Source organism: Ochotona princeps, chromosome 4, assembly GCF_030435755.1.
Source record: "Ochotona princeps isolate mOchPri1 chromosome 4, mOchPri1.hap1, whole genome shotgun sequence".
In the NCBI taxonomy this organism is placed as follows: Eukaryota; Metazoa; Chordata; class Mammalia; order Lagomorpha; family Ochotonidae; genus Ochotona; species Ochotona princeps.
The window spans coordinates 113,399,291-113,417,862 of NC_080835.1; the positions used below are offsets into that span (position 1 = coordinate 113,399,291).

General features: G+C 42.3%; 1 protein-coding gene across 5 annotated transcripts in view; it reads right to left on the reverse strand.

Moving 5' to 3' along the window:
• FAM118B (family with sequence similarity 118 member B) overlaps nt 1–18,572 on the reverse strand; it is a 47,788-nt gene that overhangs the window by 16,595 nt on the left and 12,621 nt on the right. For 4 of the 5 annotated variants that reach the window (XM_012929260.2, XM_058664127.1, XM_058664126.1 and 1 more), the window contains 2 exons: nt 4,869–4,961; nt 1,116–1,368 (listed from right to left, as the gene is read on the reverse strand). In XM_012929260.2, coding sequence (XP_012784714.2) covers nt 1,116–1,368; nt 4,869–4,954 — 339 coding nt within the window. In that variant the 5' untranslated portion in view covers nt 4,955–4,961. The remainder of the gene's footprint in view (nt 1–1,115; nt 1,369–4,868; nt 4,962–18,572) is intronic. The other variant, XM_058664128.1, reaches the window with a different exon arrangement.

The following is an 18,572-nucleotide window of genomic DNA, read 5'->3' on the forward strand; positions in this document are numbered from 1 at the left end:
TTAACAGGGAGAGGAGAGACAGGGAGAGAGAGCTTTCATCTGTGGGTTCACACCCCAAATGACTAAACTGCCTGGAGCTAAGCTGATCTGAAGCTAGGAAGCAGGACCTTCTTTCAGGTCTCCCACAGTAGGTGCAGGAAATCAAGGCCTTGGGCTACCTTCCGCTGCTCCCCAGGCTTACACAAGGGAGCTGGATCAGAAGTGGATCAGCCAGTGCCCACTGGGATGCTGACATCACAGGCTTAGGATTAGCTTGTTACTGGGTCCCAACAGATGACTCTCCCCCCCCCCCCACAAGATTTTTATTTTCATTGGAAAGGCAGATCAGATTTACAGAGAGGATAGACAGACAGACAGATCCTCCATCCACTGGCTTACTCCCCAAAAGGCCCCAATGGCCACAGTTAAGCTAATCCAGAGCCAGGAGCCAGGAGCTTCTTCTGGGTCTCCCACTTGAGCACCATCCTCTACTGCTTTCCCAGGCTACAAGCAGGAAGCTGGATGGCAAGTGGAGCAATGAGAACATGAACTAGCGTCCACATGGGATCCAGGCACATACTGGTGAAGGGTTCAGCTACTGAACCATCCATCACACCGGGCCCCCAACAGCTGAGTTTTTTAAAGAGTTTTTTAATTGTTTTGTTTGAAGGTGCATTTGACTTTATAAAATTTAAAATATGCTTTGGTATTATTAATCTTGATTTTTAACAAATTTTTAAAGTTATTACCTCTAAAAAGAACATTTAAAATTGGTTTTGATTCACCCACAACATGTTAATGATTATCTCCATTCTTCCCTGAGGTTTCTTATAGGCACAGATCACTGTAACACAGATCTTCTAGTTGTGAGTGTGGAAAAACTAAATAAAAATCCCAGTGATATTGGGACAGTAGTCTCATTTTGGCACAAAGGTTTCAGCATCATTATACACTCTTTTAAAGCACACCCTGTGAAATGGGGTCAAGACAATTATGTTAATTGTAAAAATAGACATTTTGCAGAAAGACAAATGCTATGCAAATTCAGAGGCTACCAGAGGATATCCCTGTAACACTCAGCACGCCGATCCTGGCTTTTGGGCACTTCCAATGCCACGGCCGCCGAAGGTACTCACAGGAGAGAGTTTCTGGATGAGGTCATGTGCCAAATGCACAAGGTTCTTATCTTCATGAAGACATTTCTGAAACTTTTTACTCTCCTCATCTTCTAAAAGGTCAAAATCAATGGCCGCGTCCAGTAAGGCCTGAATCAGCCCCTTCCAGGACTTCAGCGCTGGGACCTGAGGCGCAACAGCAGCACTGATGCCTGTGCCAATGACCAGCACAAGTTCCCGGGGCTTCTTGGTTTTCAGGCTTGGAAGCAGCTTCCTGGAAAGCGAAAGAAACCAGAGCATCAGAACACTCTGCAGGCTGGAAGTACAAAAGACAACAGTTGGCTTGAAACCAGGGATGTGAGAGGCAACCTGCAGAGCTGCAAAGATGACAAGTACCAACTGCTAACACTCCACAGAGTGGCGTGCTCAAAAACACTCGAATACTGTGCTACTGCTGTTTGAAAAGCAAAGTATAAACCCATTCCAACAAGCCTAAAAATCAACCTTGAAACATATTTTCTCCTCCATAGGCCTGTGAGCTAAAGAAAACCCACAAATACCAGAGAAAGGTCCAAATAGGAGCATTTCACAGCTCAGCTGAGCTCTGCTAACTAAATTACATTTCACAGCAAAATTAAATTTCAAAAGGATGTTTGATTTGCACTCCCAAAAGACAGAAAAGAATGCCATACAAATACATAATAGCAGATGAAACAAAGTCAACAAAAATTTTAATCTCAAATTTTACAAACGTTAATATAAAACTGAGCATGAGACAGTGAAAAATGAGGACAGATCTAGTTTTGATTGTTGCTAATATTCTCAGCCCTCCAGGTGTCTCCCTCCTCCTATCAGCTAGCAGAATTCTGAAACACAAGAGCCTCATACATCTAAATAAACAAAGTACAAGACTGTTCAATAAACTTGACAGAAAGCTTACCATGATAGGTACAGAACAGGTTTCTCTTTTGAGGCTTATATGTAAGCTAGTACTTCTCTTTGATTCTGAAAGAATGGGTTAGAGCTAATATGTGAAATATGCCCCTTCACTTTAATTTTTGCTAATGGCATGCCCTTTTGACTCCAACATTGCTTTCTGTCCAAACAATAACATGAACAGAAAACAAGATCCACATTGTGGCATAAACCAAGAAAGGAATGTATTTTTAAAGCATGGGAGATTGAATTTTGGAGAAATCCTCTTTAAGCTTGCCGTCCGCATGCCCAGAGCTCCTGCATTCACTCACTCAACAAAACAAAACAAAACAAAACAAAACAAAACAAAACAAAACAAAACAAAACAGAACAAAAACCTGTACCAGTCACAAAGGCAAGTTCTAGTGGTTACTGCAAAAGCTCAGGCTCCTTGAGAAGACTGATGACACATACTAGATGCAAAGGACACAACATGAACTTTGATCCAGAAGAATCAAGACAAACCAACATGGATATACACAAAGGAGCCAGAGGAACTCTGGAAGACGGGGAGGACTTCAACCTTACACTGTTGTTCTACCTCAAGTTTTAACATATACATCTGAGCTAGAATTCTTCCTAACTAAAACTTGCAGTTCAAAAAGGATATTATCAGTTTTGTATTATTTGCAATCCTTCCTAAAAACTCTGAGTGGTTGGCATTATTTTGAAGAGATACATGCATAAAAAGTAGGGTAAGACGACATAAGACAAGCAACAAATCTTAGAATTTATGAAGGCCAATTCCTTTTCCAGGACCTTGGAAATGTTCAGGGACACCTGACAAAGGAAGGAGCTCCAGATCAGAAGCCGTTACCCTGCTGTCTCAGGACTTGCCTTCTGGAGCAACTCTGGCAAGAGAACTCGGGATCAAGTATAAGAAAGGACAAAACAAAATGCAAGTTTACGGAATATGTGCTTTTAATTTCATTTTCCACTAGGTTAAAAAAAGATTTATAAATACATTTATTTGAAAGGCAAAGTCACAGAGAGGTTGAAAGAGATAGGCCTTCATCCACTGGTTCACTTCCTAAATGGCCATAAAAGCCAGGTCGGATGCAGGATTGAAGCCAGGATCCAGACTACAGCCAGGTCTCCTGTGAATGGTGATGGAGCCAAAGCACTTGGACCATCACCTGCTACCTCCCTACATGGATTAGCAGGGAGCTAAATGGGAAATGGAATAGCCAGAACTTGAACCAGAATCCCAGTGTGGAATGATGAACTTGCAAGCAGTGACCCTATCAAATGTGCAACAACATGGCCTCTTCACTTTCAGGTAGCCTCGTATTAAACTTCTCCCAATCATCTGCCTATAGGGGAAGATTCCTAGGAAACATTTTTATACCTGCCACACTCACACCCTCCATCCAGTTAGAAGGAGGATTCCTCTTTGGGGAAAAGATCCACAGCCTCTACTAGGTGAGAGACCCTTCACAGCAGAGCCTACGCCACGCCCAACACTACCAGGTTGGCTCATCAGCAACCTAGGCCCTGCCCAGTGCACACCCAGATTCTCCAAGTGGCTTTCTAATGCTTTTGCTAAATATGAACAGACTACTTACATTTTGAGGAAAGCCCCAGATTCCAGAATTAAGCAAAATAAAGTAGCAGATAGGGAGGAATAAGAGACAACACAGGAAAGAAGAGGAAAATTTAAACCAATGACATCTTCCCCACCCAGACTTAAAATGTAAGTAAACTCGTATCCAGAAGCTCCAGCAAGAATCCTACAAAAGCAGTGTCCTACAAGACAGCTTCTCAGTGAAGGTACACTGGTGGCCAGTTTGAGAGAGCTACACTTTAAGATCTATCATTAGGAAATTTCAGGTTCTGAGAATGAATGGAGCACAAGCTTTTACAAGCTCTGATAAGAAAGGGATTTGGAGCTCAAAGGACTGGGAATAAAAACAGTGTGGCCATATTGGCAGGAACACACAGACATTAGCAGAGAACAAATGGTGCCCGCAAAACACTAAGAAAATTTCCTAACTAAAGTTCTATGCTCAAACCATCAAATACACGTAAGATAAAGACATCTTTAAACATCTTCAAAGTTTTTTCTCCTATCTTTACTAAGGAAGACACACAAGCATGTGCTTCAGCATCAAATATCTAAGACTTGAGGCCCAGAAACAGAGCAGTCATCCAAGGGCAGTTGGATGGGGGAATTCTTGGGGCGTCCTGTGAGCCATGCAAGTAGGACTGGAAACACCGGTATAGGGCAGAACCCAGGAACAGAAGCAACCACCGTTACCCACATTTCGACAGACAAGCATTCACTCTTATGTCACAGTGTCTCTGGGTATAAATCGAAAGGAAAGGGACACAACAACCAAGCAAATGAGAAAGTCTTTAATCTAGAGCAGTAAGTAGGCAAGAAATATAATCATATGTATTATTAGCCTCAACTATGATTATAATTTGCAGTTATCACAATGCAAATATTAAATTGTCATAACAATACTGGCAGGGTGTATGGGTGAGGGGAGCAGCCATGAAAGTGAACAGAATCTTTTAAGTCATTAACTGAAAATAAATAAAGCTAAAGCAAATACAAAGTAGCCATACATATATAACATTACACAGACATCATTATTAGAAGACACAAACAGCAGGTGACCATCTCTGGAGAGGGACAGGGTACTGCGAGCCCTGCAGTGCTGACGTCATGACTGCATGTATCAGGGGACAGCAGCACATGAGCGAAACAGGTGAACAGAGTTCATCATTACTACTTTTTAAACCTCCCACTAACGGAAATTGACTCGGTTGCTCTCATTGCCTTCTCTTGTTTACCTGGGCTTTTTGCAGGGGGGTGCGCCATCATTGAAGAATCCAAAAATCTCGTCTATATCAGAGGCCTGGCTCCCTGTAGAAGCCATCCAGTTTCTAGAATAGATTAAACACCATGGACCATGATTAGATCTGTAAAGTACACCACTCACAAGAGCATACACATAAAACAGTTTTCATAAGTTGTACCCCCTTAATGATGTTTTGGAGGTGTCCCCTGCTTAACAGAGATTTATTAACACACATTCCAAACTGAAGGAATTAAATTACTCTAAAAGAAGGAAGTAAAAAAAATCACAGACTTTGGCATTCACACTGTATCCTGTTCCTGAAGATGCCCACCACCCACCAAAACACACTGCTGTCCCCCCAGGTGGCTAGCACTCCTCAGAGCTCAGTGAACACCTGCTATTCTGCTGCATGAGATAGGTTTGGGGAAATAGGATAAAAATGACCCATATCTCTCAGCAGAAGAAAGCACAGGGTAAGAATAGAACAATCAATACTAACTTGCTGATTGTTAGACATTCCATGTTGCTGGACAGGCAACAACTCATGTCTTTCTGTCTGAACACTTTCAAATCATGCCCACATAAATGTAGAGAGGGATTATCAGGCAAAGACGAACAATGACTAACTATATTCAGGTGTTGAGAATGGTCAACGTAAAAGGGTTACCACAGATTAGAATAGTAACCATAAAGAAAAGAGTTTGCAAAAAAAATGTTTTTTAATTTGAAAGGCAGTTATACAGAGTACAGGGAGGGAGATGGTCTATCCCGTTTCACTTCTCAAACCCAGGTTCCCCTCAGGGGTGACAGGGACCCAAGTACTTGGACCATCTGCTGCCTTTCCAGGTGAGCAGGACTGGAAGTGGAGCAGGCAGGACTTGCATCCACACTATGATGTAGGATGCCAGCAGCTTAATGTGCTATGCCACAATGTCAGTCTCAAGAAAAGTCTCAGTTGTTTAAAACGTCAATAAACTTTAAAGTAATTAAGCTAATGGTCATTACTAATTTGATAAAAACAATAGTATTTTAAACACTACACAGAAAATAATATACTTCTACCAGTTTTTTCATATTCCACTATGAATAATTAGAAAAAAGTGAATTACTAATAATTATTAGAAGTTTAATGTCTTATCAGCATGTTTTTCTTTAATAAAACATTTTAAAGTTTGCTGAATTCATTTTTCTGATAAACAGAAAGTTACAATCTTCAACCCATTTTCCATCATGCATAATAGTTCTTCAATTGTATAACTATTAGGAAAATCAGAAACCATAAAATCACTGACATGAGCTAGGAAAATCTAGTCAAACTTTTGATCTACTGGTGAAAAACTGGGGGTGAGAAGACAGAGACAGCATGCAACCCAATCCAGCAAACCCTGCGCTAATCTAACCGACTGTGGCACCGTTATTTCTTTTCTTTTCTTCTCTTTCCTTCCCTCCCTCCCTCCCTTCCTCTCTTTTAAATTTTATTCAGACTTTCGAGATGGCTAGAGTCCTGGCTTCATTCTCCCTTCCAGCTTCTTAGTACTACACATGTAAGCAGGTGGCCACTAATGACTCAGTCCTCGTACCCTATTACCCACTGGGGACACCTGGGATGACTTTCTGATCCTGGCTTCTGCATGGACTAGCCTTCTTTCTCTTCTACCTCTCAAAAGAAACTAAATAAATAAAAATTTAAAAATAAATTAGGTAGCTATTCTAAAAATTAAAGTCAATTAATTAGAAAACGGTATATGTTTCTGGGTCCTACTGAATCAGAATCTTTAAGGGATTCTGATAGTAGGGCAAATAGAAAACACTTAAATTAATTTTTCCAAAATCCAACTATTTTGCTAAATTCAAAATGTACAGAAGCGCACGCATCATTTATTACAATCCACGTCTTCCAGTTTGCAAGTACCACCAGGCGGGAAATAATTCCCATCAAAATACTTACAAGTTTTAATTTATGTGAAACCATTTTCCATTCCAATTTTGAGGATAGTTTTAAAAGGTACACAAAGAAAAGTATGCTCACCCTTCTTCCTTCAAAATAGTTCTGTCATCTCCTGACCAAATTACACCCTAACAATGTGTATTGCACAACACTAAAGTAAAATGTAAAGAGAATTTTGTGTTCATTAAGTTTTGAAGATAGCTACCTTCAGATCATAACACCGTAAACTGCAAATTGCACACCACAAAATTTCTCTCATTCATATACAGTGCATATGAAACATAAATGAATTTCATATTTAGACTTGAGTCTCACCCCCAAGATAACTCAAATACTCCAAAATCCCCAAACATAAGAAGCCTGAAATGCTTCTGTTACAAGCATTTCAAGTAAGAGACACTCAACCTGAATTATTTTCCTATTTTGCAGGTAGGAAATGGAGGCACACAAAGGTTTGTACTCGACAGCCTCAGAATTCAAACATAGCAACACTGCCTCCCAAGTCCATGCTTAAACTACATCATTACTAACTAAATTCTCCAAGTATTCACTCTTCAGATTTAAAAAAATACTAGAACTCCAAAACCATCAAAAAGAAATCATGTATGTTTTAGAAAGCAAATATTTGAGTCAATTTTTCTGCAGGTCCACTCCACTGACCATCATTTAAGGAATTTAAGCATAGCCAAGAGCTCCTGACTGCATGCTCTGAAGAGGTCAGCATGCCGGATCCTATCGTCATCCTGTTTTCTTCCATCTTACATGATGTGACCTCACAAGGACAGCCCAGTAGCATACACAGGTAAGCAACAGCACACTCCTTCTGGAGCACTGTCTGAGGGGGTGGGCAGGGCAGGGAAAAATCCATTTTCATGTTTACCCTAAACAGTAGGTAGCTACTGCTAAAGCTAACTGTGAAATGTCCGACCTGGAGTTTGCAACATGTGTCAAGTAAATCACATAAGAATTTTTTCCCCAGATTTATTTACTTATTTTAAAGGCAGAGAGAGAGAGGTCTTCCATCAGCTGGTTTACTTCCCACATGGCAACACCAGCTAGGGTTGGCCAGGCTGAGGCCAGAAGCTTTACCTGGGTCTTGCACTCGGTGGCAGTGGCTCAAGCACTTGGGGTGCTTTTCTAGGCATGTTAGTAGGGAACTGGATCAGAAGTGAAGCATCTGGGACACAAATCGGAGCCCATACGGCATCACAGGTGGTAGCTTAACATGTTTCATCAAAATGCTGGCTCAGTAATTTCTTCACATGGGCACTAGCTGAATATTTGTTTCAGTAGGACTTACTATGTATCCGGGAATCAGAAATGTTTTCCTGCCACAACGAAGGAAGTGACCCGTAGCAGGGTCTTCATTACTCCAATTACTGCTAAGCACCGAGAAATCCTTCAGTGCCAACTTAATCCAGCAAAATAAAAGTAAGCCTCTTGGTAAGCACTGAGAAAAGCAATTGACAGCCACTTAAAAGAAAATGTGAAGGCCAAGGTCTTCATATGAGATACAACACTTCCACTTTGAAACCTGTCATTCTGACAGGAAAGAGGTATCCATGAGTGCATGCTAGAGGACCTGTGATTTGCAAAGCATTCAGAGGCTTCTGCTTCTAGAGTCCCGGTGCTGGCCGAAACAGCAAAACCCTGCCTCCACTGGAGAACCATGCTGAAGCCCCCAGCCTGCCTTCATGGCTGTGAATGCTAAAGTGCTGCAAGCAGACACTCCTGAGTTGTGGTGCCGTTAGGAACTCCTAACATACATTGGTAGAATGGCAGATGGAATAAATAAAAGGAAGAGAAAGTTTTGGCTTTCTTTTCCCTATTTTTTGGTGGGGGGAAGGATCCCCAAAAGAGCTTGAGAAGGTTGCATACTTCATGCCTGAAAAGGATACACTGTAATTATAGCAAGTTTCCCTGCAATGGTTTCAACAGGGCAAGCAACAACTGGAACAAAAAATAATTTATTTCTTCTGTGTAAACATAGACAAGGGTTGGCTTCACTTTCTAAGGGAAAAAGATAGTCATCTTCTGACTTGAGAAGAAACCAAACCCCTCTCATTGTGGCTCTTGGCCTCATTCCAATGCATCTGTTTTCTAGCAACTGTGAGGAATTAGAGGAAGGAAAAGATACCCAGTATGAAGCTCTACAAAAGAAGACTCAAGAAGCCTGCTAACAACCAACAAAACGAATAAAAATGTTGCTGCTGGAGCTGATGTGTTTAATTGCCCAGTGTAAGCCTGCAGCTTACCTTCTCCATGGACAAAGCCAAGGTCAGGAATCAGGTCTGCCTGTGCAGGGACTCCATTCCTCTACACACCCTGTCATGAAGCATGTCTCCTCTCCGTGGCTCAGTTAGGGTGCTCCTACTTCAGTTCCCAGATGGGACTGACAGCCTGGTTCTTCTGCTGGGTGACATCTGTATCACAGTCACCTCCTGAAAATCTGCTTGCACACAAGACATCAGCGCTGCTCAGTCCTGACATTTCCTCTCCAAACAATGTCAGGATGGGCTCATCACAAGTAGGGTTTCCAGAAGACCTTTAGGACTGAGATGGATCACTCCAAACTCTAAAAGTTCATTTGAGATTCATGTCCCCAAATAAACCCTACTGGTATCCAGGCTCAAGAGAGCAGATGTTTTTATGAGTGATTTTCCAATTATAAAGCTGAAACAACACATCATTTAAGTAAAGAATAATGGATCTGATATGGTGACTGGAGGTGAGAATTTTACTGTGAAATGAATGACAATGTTTCAGTGTTTTTCCTGCTGTGAAGCCTCTGGGAAGGCCTATGCTGAAAATAATGACATATGCTGCTAAGGAAGGGGGCTTCGAAAACATTTAATAAAAGCCTTTCCTAAGTACTCAGTACAATCTTACAAACAATTCCATCAGAAATGACAGGCCATTCATTAAAAATGAAATCACATAAATGCTTAAGTTCAAGATTTCCAGTATGTCCTTGAGAATTAAATTCCCACTATTAATATAGTGAGTGATGCATGATTCTATTCCCACATATTCACTCTTCATGCCAACCTAGTATGTACAAAAATGTTACATTTGGGGGATTGCATGGTGGCATAGCACCATAATCTTTCACCTCTTAGTGCCGGCATACCATATGGGAACTTGTCCTGCCTGCTCCACCTCTATTCTCTGCTTATGGCCTGGGCAAATAGCAGAGGATGAGTGGCCCAAGTCACTGGGTCCCTAAACCCATGTGGGAGAACAGAGGAAGCTCTTGCCTCCTAGTTTCAGGTCAGCTCTAGCCACTGGGGCCACTGCAGTGAACCAGCTGATGGAAGACCTGTCTGTTTCCCTACTCCCTTCTCTTCAACTCTGACTTTCAAGTAAAATAAAACAATCTAAAAAAAAAAAAGTTACGGACAGGGGCAGGCATTTGATTTAGCGGTTGGGACACCTCTATCCCACACCGGGTGTCTGGGTTTGGGTCTCAGCTCTGCCCTCCATTCCAGCCTCCTGCTGATACAGACTTAGGGAGGTTGCAGGTGGGTCCCTACCATCCACACGGGAGACCTGGGTTGTTTGGCCCAGTCCAAGCAGTTGTGGGCATCTGGGTAGTAAAACAACAGGCGGGAGATTTCCCTCAGTGTCTCTCCGCTTCTGAAGTTAAAATATAAATAACAATGCTGTGTACAAGTGAAGATTCTTCCAAATCTGGGAAATCCCAGAAGATGCTATTGTTACCAGGGTAACTGTAAGCTGACATTTGACAAATCTTAATAAAAGGAAGACTTTATAATAATAAAAATTAAAACATTTAATCAATACATCTTGTCTAATGTCCACCTCCTTCATGTTTTCTGACCTAGGGCACTCTAAATTAAAAATTTTAAAATAAAAAATGGCCTTGAAATTAAAAAGTCCTATTTTGACGTCAGGAAGCTTGGCAGATTGTCTCTGAAGGCAGCAAAGCGTAGCTGATCAGGTGATCAGGTGAACCCAGCAGCACAGCAGGACAAACGCTGGGGAGTGCCCCCTATTGTTAGCCTGGAATTCAAATCCCATCAAGAGCCAAACAAAGGACAAAGTATAAACAAGAAACAAAGCAGATCTATTTTTCATTTTCTCTTAGAATCAAGTAAAATGAAAACAACAACAAAAAAAGTGTTTCACAACATCAACATATACCAAAATTCAGTATGAAGGCTAATGTACTGATTAAGATTACTTTCAAGTTCAAAGGTATCATACTTTAAACAGATACACAATGACAAAAAAACAAAACAAAACTGAAAAAATATCTATCATAGGTTCTTCATTATATTTAAAATCTAGTTTCGAGGGCCAGGCCTACAATGCAGCAGTTAAGACACCCCTTGGGCTGCCTGGTCTATACCCATGGGCTTAGGTAGGTTCCAGGCTGGACTCTGTTTCCAATCCCAGCTTTCTGTTGTGCGCACACTGGGCGGGAACAGGTGATTATTCAAGCAGTCAGCCCCTATCGCCTACATGGGAGACCTGGACTTTGGCTTGGTCCAGCCCTGGCTGTTGGGGCCATCTGGGGAGTGAACCAATGGATCAAAGATTCTGTCCGCCCACCTCTGTCTCTGCTTTTCAAACAAATAAAAAACATAATTTTGAAACAATCTTCAAAATCTATATTACTGCCTAGAAGGAAAAGGGTCCGTTAAACTTCTCAAGGGCTACTCAACTTGTAGTTACATGAACTTGTGTCATTGTCCTTTTTTTATTGGTGGAATGTCTAGTCCCAGAAGGTCAAAGACAAATGTTTCTGCACATTTTCTTCTGTAATCTTATGTCAACTTCAACCTCATGGGAAACTAAACGAGAAACAACAAACAGCAAGTCAGAGAGGAAGATTCAAATATAAAAAGACTATGACAAACCGGGGCAGAAGTTTTAAGACATTACAAATACATACTCCACTTACGAAAAACAAAATCCAGAAACAACATGGGGGAAAACCAGCTGTGGGCCAGTATGGCTGCAACAGTTCTTCACCGGCTAAACTGAGCATGCATCTTCATGAAGAGTGTTATGTGCCTAAAATTAAGCTGACCCTGAATGTTCATGTCCATAGGACACAATGGACATGCACATGACTTGGGCAACGTTCTTCTATCTTGGTCATTGGTTAAGACTTTGCAAAAGTAGTACGCCCTATTTAAAACTGAAAATCTAAGGAATATATGGAAAATTTCACCGAGACAAAGAACAAAGCATGTGGACTACTAAATAAAAACTTAGAAACAGGGATTGTAAACACAGTTTGGAATGCCCACATCCCATACTGGAGGGCCTGGAGTCTCAGCTCTGCTCCCTGACTGCAGTTCCTGCAATGCCCAGCCTGGGAGGCTGCAAATAATGCCTCAAGTGCGAGAGACCCTGGGAGACGTACAAGGAATTCTGAGCTCCTGGGTTTGGCCTGGCCCAGCCTGCTGTTGTGGCCATTTAGAGATCGAATCAGGAGAGAAACTCTTTGTGTCCCTTTTCAAGTACAGTGAAAATAAATATAGAAGAGGTTGGTACCGTGGTGTGACAGGTTAAGCCTCTGCCTGTGCTGTCAGCATCCCATATGAGTGCTGGTTTGAGTTTTTTGAGTTCCAGCTGCTCCATTTCCAAGCCGGCTGCCTTCTTACAGCCTGAGAAAGCAGTGCAGGACGGCCCAAGTCCTTAGCACCCTGTACCCACGTGGGAGAGATCTGGAAAAAGATCCAGGCTCCTGGCTTCTGATTGGCTGAGCTCTAGCTGCTGTGGTCATTTTGGTGAGTGAATCAGTGGATGGAAGATCTCCCTCTCTGTCTCTCCTTCCCTCTCTGTTGTAACTCTTTCAAAAAAAAAAAAATAAATCTTTAAAAATAAATTTTAAAAATGTACAAGGATGGGGCCCGGTGGCGTGGCCTAGCGGCTAAAGTCCTCGCCTTGAAAGCCCCGGGATCCCATATGGGCGCCGGTTCTAATCCCGGCAGCTCCACTTCCCATCCAGCTCCCTGCTTGTGGCCTGGGAAAGCAGTTGAGGACGGCCCAATGCATTGGGACACTGCACCCGCGTGGGAGACCCGGAAGAGGTTCCTGGTTCCTGGCATCGGATTGGTGCGCATCGGTCCGTTGCGGCTCACTTGGGGAGTGAATCATCGGATGGAAGATCTTCCTCTCTGTCTCTCCTCCTCTGTGTATATCTGGCTGTAATAAAATGAATAAATCTTTAAAAAAAAAAAATGTACAAGGATGTGATACTGTTGAACTGGAAAGAAACGAGGAGCTTGTTGAAACCTGCCCTTCTAAGGACAATTTCCCCCAATGAGCCCTGCTCTTCTACTCTGGAGATGGGGGACACTGGAATAGTAAAATCCTTAATCACCTCTACGAAACTACCCTGTGAACTGAAAATTTAAGAAGCCTTGGCATGACTTAGGAATTACCTAATTCAAGTTAAAATAGGAGTCCAGGTGTTTACAGATTACCATCTATAGAACATTCACAGGATGAAGTTCTCTGCCTATTCGTTCATTTGGGCATACGAACCTCTTGAAACTGAGAAATTAATTCCTAGAAAAGTGAGATGCTCCCTCGGTCTCACAGCCCTTACAGAGATCCTCAGGAGGCCAGGTACTCTGTGGCCTTGAGGAGTTACCTCATCCATCTGATGCTTGCTCTCTGATAGGCACGAGTTCCCAAGCCTTTGCTCAAGTCATGTTCTTTCAGTGCTTGCTATTCTAGCCACACCACTTAAAACTATCAACTCCTTTTCTTATTTCATAGCACACATCACCCCTAACACCCCAATTATAGTCATTAGTCATCTGCCTCCTCCCACTGAAATGGAGGCATCCAAAAGACAGACAGAGCTTTTGTCCGAGGAATGCTGCCTGGCACACAGTAGGCATTTGGTCAACTCACTCAGCCAACATGTTCATGATCCAAATCACAAGAAATAGTTTTCTGTGAAACAGGTAATGCATTTTCAATTAGGAGAAACACCCCATTACTGCCTTTAAAGTAAGGAGGACCAGAGGGTCATTTTAGTTTTTAAACTGAGCAAGAAAGAAAACCATATACACCAGTAAATCAATACTCAGGTTGCCATTTTTTCAGATAAGTCAACAGCTACAACACAAGTAAAGAAACTGGATTATAGCAGGTAAAAGAAGAATTTTCTTGAAGTTAAGACTTGAAAAATCTTAAAAAGCCAGGCATAACACAACACTTTATAGATAAATCACTTCATTTTTATAATTCAAGTTTCTGATACAAAAAAGTAAACTGATTTCTGCAGCAGATTTTTAAGGGAAGAACTTTCTAGTAACTGACAAGCTATCAAATGTTGGCCTAAGAAACTGGTTTTTTTTTGTTTTATATACTAAATCTATCAAGTAGGAGAATAAACTACTATTTGGAAAACAAAGGTCTGCAAAGCATTCAGGGGAAAGCCCTACAGCCCGGGATGCCATTGATCTTACACTCAGACCACTCTGATGTGAGTGACACACACAGTGTCTGCTTCATTTTACCCATCTGGAAAGAACAACCTTGAGCAACCCTGTGTTCTTTTTTTTTTTTTTTAAAGATTTATTCATTTTATTACAGCCAGATATACACAGAGGAGGAGAGACAGAGAGGAAGATCTTCCGTCCGATGATTCACTCCCCAAGTGAGCCGCAACGGGCCGATGCGCGCCGATCTGAAGCCGGGAACCTGGAACCTCTTCCAGGTCTCCCATTTGGGTGCAGTGTCCCAATGCATTGGGCCGTCCTCAACTGCTTTCCCAGGCCACAAGCAGGGAGCTGGATGGGAAGTGGAGCTGCCGGGATTAGAACCGGCGCCCATATGGGATCCCGGGGCTTTCAAGGCGAGGACTTTAGCCGCTAGGCCACGCCACCGGGAACCCTGTGTTTTTTATCCATACATTCCTTAACCATTCCCAGAAGTGCTCTTCTTAAGTTAAACATCAGCCCTCTTTTTGGCAACCAATCATGTCCTTAAAAGAAAGCAACGGCCAACCACTGAAGAATTTGCCCCAGCTGACCAAGCCAAGGTATATTTACTGCATGATAATAACTGAATAGAATTCCCGAATAGAATCTGACCACTCTGGAACACTGCCCAGGACTCATTAAGTCATGGGTTTGAGTCTGTTGGGCCTAGGTTACTCATACTCTGCCACAATAAATCTTCCATTAACCTTGTTACACAGCCTGTTTACCACCCTTCGCAAGTATTTTACAATTAGAGAAAAAGGAAAGCTTATGTAGCAGCAAAAGGGATTTCAAATCACAAATTGGATTAAGTCATGGTTTAAAACCATTCCAAGGCTTCTCATTGTGCTTAATCCTCATTGTGGTTACAAGACCTGGCATGATCTGCTCAGCCTTCCGTGAACCTCTCCTGCACCCAGAGGGCTCCTTGGCCGCTGCAGGGCTCTTCTGGAGTCTGCGCAAGCCATGTGTCCTGCTCACAGCCTCTGCTCAGAGCAACAGATTCTACAAGTAACATTCATCACACATACACACCCTCAACTCTCAGTTGAAATGCAACCAGCAGCCTGGTTTTCGATCCCCTTCACCTTAACTTCACCTTTATACTTCAACTCATCTGCATCCCTTACCACCCATGAGTGCTTACTGGGCTCTCCCACAATAGCAGCTCCTTGGGCAGGGGTAGTGTGTCTATCTGACTTACCATTCCAACCCCAGCAGTTCAGACATTTGCTGACTCAATAAGTATGTACCTAGTATGAGTTAAAGTCTAAGAGATAGATCATCACTCCTAATTTTCTGGGCTGTAAAGGCAGGATAAATGAATACAATGTAGCATTCTCTTTCATACCAAGCAAACTCCATCATTCCCTGTTTAAGGCTAATGTTTATTACTACACCTCAACACATCTACATTTTCACATGCTCTGGAATTTTTATCTTCCAGTTTTATCCTAAGAGGAATTCACATGGAAAGAAACTCTGATCACATAGTTTCTGTATATGCTCATAGAATTTAAAATGATAGGAATTGTGTTAGTCACAAACTGTTGAGTTTTCATGTTCAAAATTTGTTGAATGCCAAGCACTGTGCTAAAAAGATTATTATTATTGCTTGCAGCTCACCTCCACCAAACACTACACAGCATTTAGAATAAGCCAGGCACTTTTTTCTATACTTCATAAACATTCACTCTTCCGCAAATCAGAAACTACTGCCACCATATATCATAAACACCACAGATCATGGTACTGAGGCATATACAAGTTATGCATCTTGCTAAAGGTCACACAGCTATTACACAATAGACATGGAATGCAACTCCAGAGTCCACACTATTGGCAACACCAAGATGAGTAAGATAGGGTCCCTACCATTAAAACAGCTATACCTTTAGGGGAAAGAGAATTATACACAAACACTCATAGCATGCTTGTGCCAAGCATTAACATTAATGTCACATTAAGATTATATACTAATATATGTCACAATATATGAATATGAACATGAACAAGCAGGGAAGAGGTATGCAAGAGACTAACACCTGTGTTTAAGGAAGATCAAGGATAGTCTTAAGCAATATAAATCTCCTTTTGGGGAAACCACGAGACTGCTAGCATTTCTTGTCTTTTACCTCCTGGAAGCACCTGACATTTACTTCAACTCCTGTCCCTTCCTGGTTTCCTAGCTGCTACGCTAATGGAAGATCCTCCGCCATCCATTCCCTATATATTAATGCTCATCCTTGGGATTCTTCTGTTCATTCCCTTTACAGACATACGTACCTGCCCCGGTCCTCCCCACTCCTATGCCGTGAAATACTAACTACATGCTAGAGACTCCCGAATCTCTCTTTAGTTCAGATCTCTGCAGGCCTTAGCCCACAAGTTAACCACTTAAGGCAGCTCTTCATTCTTGCTGGGACTTCAAGGCAGTACTTCTGGCTTAAAGAAGAGTTCACCAACATGCTCAGTATCATGGATTTTGCATGTCTGAATATGGCAGAAACAATCTTTGGGTAGAAGATAACAAGTGATTACTTCCTTCTGTTTTAAACACCAAGAAAAGCATTTACTGATTTTGATAAAGCCGTCATATACTTCACAATGCTCTCTGAAGTGATTCCTTGGATGGGTTTCAGTAACACCTTCAGAACAAGAGAACCATGGGCCAGTACAATTGTGCACCACATTAAGCCCCAACCTGTGACACAGGCACAGCCCATATGAGTCCGGGTTCAAATCCTGGTCACTGCACTTCAGATCCAGTTTCTTGCTAATGCACTTAGGAAAGCAGTGGAAGATGCCCCAGTGCTTGGGCCCCTGCCACCCAGGTGGGAGCCCCAAACGGAATTCCAGCATCCTGATTTCATCATGGTCAAGCCCCGGTCACTGCATCCACGGGGTGCAGTTAACCAGTGTATCAAAAATCTGTCTACTCTGGCATCTTTAATTTCAAATAAGTAAATCTCTAACAGATGAGAGAGACATAATAAGCCAGAAAGAATATAGAAAAGGTTTTTAACTTTGTCTAGCATGATATTCTTGAAAAGATAAGTATATATTTTAAAGATTTGCTTATTTATTTGAAAGTCAGAGTTACTGAGAGCCAGAAATTCTTTCATCCACTGGTCCACTCCCCAAATGGCTCCAACGGCCAGTGTTGGACTTGGGCAGAAGCCAGGAACTCCATCCAGGTCTTCCACATGGGTGGCAGGAGACCAAGTAGTTGGGCCATCTCGTGCTGTTTTCCAGACACATTTTAGCAGGGAGCTGCTTACGAAATGATGTAGCCAGCACTTGAATCAGTGCTCAGATGGGATGCTGGCATTCCAGTGGCCATTTAACCTGCTGTACCAAAACAATGATTCCTTTATAAGGTAAAGTCTGAAAGAGAGAGCGAGCGAGCATGAGAGTGTGTGACAGAGAGAGAGAATATCGTCCATCTGTTAGTTCACTTGTCAAATGGGCAAATGACCACAATAGCTAGGGCTGGGGCAGGCTGAAGCCAGGAGCCAGGAACACCATCCTGGCCTGTCAAGCAGGTGATGGGGGCCCAAGTGCTTGAGTCATCATCTGTTGCCTTCCCAGGCACATTAGCAGGGAGCTGGATGGAAAACAGAGTAGTCAAGTGCTTGAATTGGTACACTGATATGGGAGGCTCTTGTTGCGAGTGCTGACTTAACTCTCTGTACTGCAACACCAAGCCCCAGGATCATTGCCCAGTAAAAACAAACTAAAGTGTATTCTCTATGTCCCGTAAATGACTAAGAGCTGAGAGTGCCCTGAAGACCAGAATCAAGAAGCTCTGAAAGGACCACTCCCCTGCAAAAAAAATAGAAAAAAGCAACCATTTACAACAAAAGTTACTGGAAAACCTGGGTGAACTTAGGAGAGCCCCAAAAGCTTTGCTTTTGCTGAGCAGACAGCAACAATCTTACAAATCGGCCAGAGAAAATAACTTGAGGGGCAAACAAACAACCAGGTTCTAGGTAGGTAGGAAGGTTAGAAGGTAGTTTGTGTGTGGGTTTTTTTTTTTTTAAGATTTTTATTTATTTTTTACTGGAAAATCAGATTTACAGAGAGAAGCAGAGACAGAGAGAAAGACCTTCCATCCACTCACTGGCTTACTCCCCAAGTGACTGCAACCGCCAGCGCCAAGCCAACCTGATGCCAGGAGCTAGTAGCTTCTTCCGAGTCTCCAACATGGGTGCTGGGTTCCAAGGCTTTAAGCCACCCTCAACTGCTTTCCCAGGCTACAAACAGGGAGCTGGAT